Source organism: Ammodytes marinus (genome assembly GCF_949987685.1).
Source record: "Ammodytes marinus genome assembly, chromosome: 2".
In the NCBI taxonomy this organism is placed as follows: Eukaryota; Metazoa; Chordata; class Actinopteri; order Uranoscopiformes; family Ammodytidae; genus Ammodytes; species Ammodytes marinus.
In genome coordinates this window covers 37,168,973-37,171,472 of record NC_137231.1, presented here as the reverse complement: position 1 = coordinate 37,171,472, position 2,500 = coordinate 37,168,973, and the positions used below count along the sequence as shown (strand labels likewise).

The following is a 2,500-nucleotide window of genomic DNA, read 5'->3' as shown; positions in this document are numbered from 1 at the left end:
AATGACAAAGTCACCATCATCATCTTTCTGGCCATCTGAACTCTCATCAGTGGTGTCGTTAAGTGGAATTGAGATGTCACTCTCTCCTGAGCTACTGTAGACTATCACTTTCTTTTGGTGACCAGCGTATACAGCCATGCCACTGGCACAACTCTCAGAAATGTACTTTGCACTAGTTGCTCCGTGCTTGTGGAACCAACTGCCACCTGACAAATGTGATTCCCCCTACATTTCTGCCTTTAAATCAAGGCTCAAAACCCATATGTACACCCTGGTGTTTCCTCCCCATTAACCTCTGCACTACTTACTTACCTCTGCACTACTATCTGTGTTTATGTGGATGTATGGGCTTTACGTCTTTTATTTTGGTTATTGTTATTTTACCTTCATTGTTTACCTACTGAATGCCCTATGTACAGCACTTTGGACAGTGCAAACTGTCATAAATGTGCTTTTATAAATACATTTTACTTACTTACTTACTTATAACTCACCCAGGCCCTTGCGCACAAATCACCCCATCCCCAGAATTTTGGATAATAGGCATGATGCAGCAATTTAGGGTTGACATTGTGCTAACTATATAGACTCAAAGTGTAGCATACCAAAGCACTAAAACATGTGTCAAATGTTTTCAAACGTGTCTATAATTGTTCAGACACAATAATCAAAAAACCTTGATCATGGAAATTTTACTTTGAAAGGCAAAACACAGTTTTTTGAGCTTAAATGTGCTTATATCTTATTCCTTGTGTCTCCCTTCTTTACAGGATGAGTCAAATGGATGGCTCTTCTTAAATATGTGGTCACATTTCCAATTTCTTCCACGGTTTTCTAGAAACAAGGGGTTTTGCAACTTCCAAAATGCACAAATCACCCCACCTTCCCCTATATAGATAAATAAATAAAAATCTACTTAAAACGGCTCCAAATGTGTTTCCATTTCCGCGCCATTCCAGTCATATTACTTGCAATCTCAGTTGTAAAAAAATAAATCAGGTCGGGGATAATCGTTATTAAACTATCATTGTTCCGCTCGCCGGGGCATGCAGGCTTATAAATGCAGCGCACCCTTTCAGCCGTGAGCTCCGCTCGGCCCCTCCCTCACCTGAGTTTAGCTATCGGCTCGTCCAGAGTAGGAGGGAGATGTTGCGCATTGCCGGGTGTTTTGAAAAACTTCTAGATGACGAGAATAAAGGTAAAACTAATTGTGTTGTCTGAAAACACTTCAGACTCACAACAGACTAAAATAATGTGCAAGATTTGTCACACGCGAGTAACATGACATACGCGACCGAGACAGAGAGAGAGAAAGAAAAGTGATATACGACCTGATCTGCACCTTTAAACATCCCGACCAATTTGTTTATTCACTTTAAGTCGAATCATAGTGGTCTATGACCAAGCAATCAATGAATAAAAACACAGGAAGTTTAAAGCTCCTTGACTCCTGCCACCACAACTGTCAACACTACAATGCAACTGCCTATCCAGCCAGCTCCTTGACATAAATAAATCATGCCCTTACATTCAATGCTATCAAAAGACGTGCCCTATCAACACCATTTACAACTGGTTATTTTTATTTTTACATATTTTTTTTAAATTATTAAAAATATGTTTCACTTATTTAGCCTATTTCTATTCTCTGTTTTCAGTTCAATTAGGCCTTTGTTTAAAGTCCAAAGTCATGGTGTTATTAGAAAAAAACCTTGTTAAAAGTAAAATAAATGCATAATGTTCTTAAATCAATGATTAACTGTCTTTAATAATCGTGATAACACAATGTGATTACTCAAAATAATCATGATTATGATTTTTTCATAATCGAGCAGCCCTACCTTCTTCCATGGTTTAGATCAATTAGAAACAATTAAAGTATTATGCCTAAATAGGTAGGCCTAGTCATTATTAGTATTTTGACTTCATATCTACAGGTTGTTTATTGTGATTTCATAAGCGTCAGTGAGCTCCATGGTAACGCAGTGATTGACAGGCTGACTGAAATGCTCTTGAGCTGGACAGAAACTCCCCTCTCCCAACCCAACACCCCTCTTAAAATACACAAACCGTTTGCCTTTACTGTCGCGACCCCAAAAAAAGTCGGTCGCGTACTGACCCCCCAAAGGCCCATTCTGAGCCAGGAAAAACCGTGCACACACACACACTCACACACACACACACACACACACACACACACACACACACACACACACACACACACTCACACACACACACACACACACTCACACACACACACACACTCACACACACACACTCACACACACTCACACACACACACTCACACACACACACACACACACACTCACATACATATTTTTCGATTAAAATGTTTCAATAAAATTAAAGCTTGGAAAATAGAAGTTAACATTGCGTGTGTGTCTGTGTGTGTCTCTCTGTGTGTGTGTGTGTGTGTGTGTGTGTGTGTGTGTGTGTGTGTGTGTGTGTGTGTGTTTAGGCCTTCAGAACATGGCCTCCC

The 2,500-nt window shown here is 39.8% G+C and overlaps 1 protein-coding gene across 1 annotated transcript in view; it reads left to right on the top strand.

Moving 5' to 3' along the window:
* fibcd1a (fibrinogen C domain containing 1a) overlaps nt 1-2,500 on the top strand; it is a gene marked incomplete at both ends in the record, with an annotated part of 13,048 nt that overhangs the window by 7,437 nt on the left and 3,111 nt on the right. The window contains one exon of the mRNA XM_080036820.1: nt 2,480-2,500. This exon is cut by the window's right edge and continues 159 nt beyond it. Within this exon, the coding sequence (XP_079892946.1) occupies nt 2,480-2,500 (21 nt within the window). The remainder of the gene's footprint in view (nt 1-2,479) is intronic.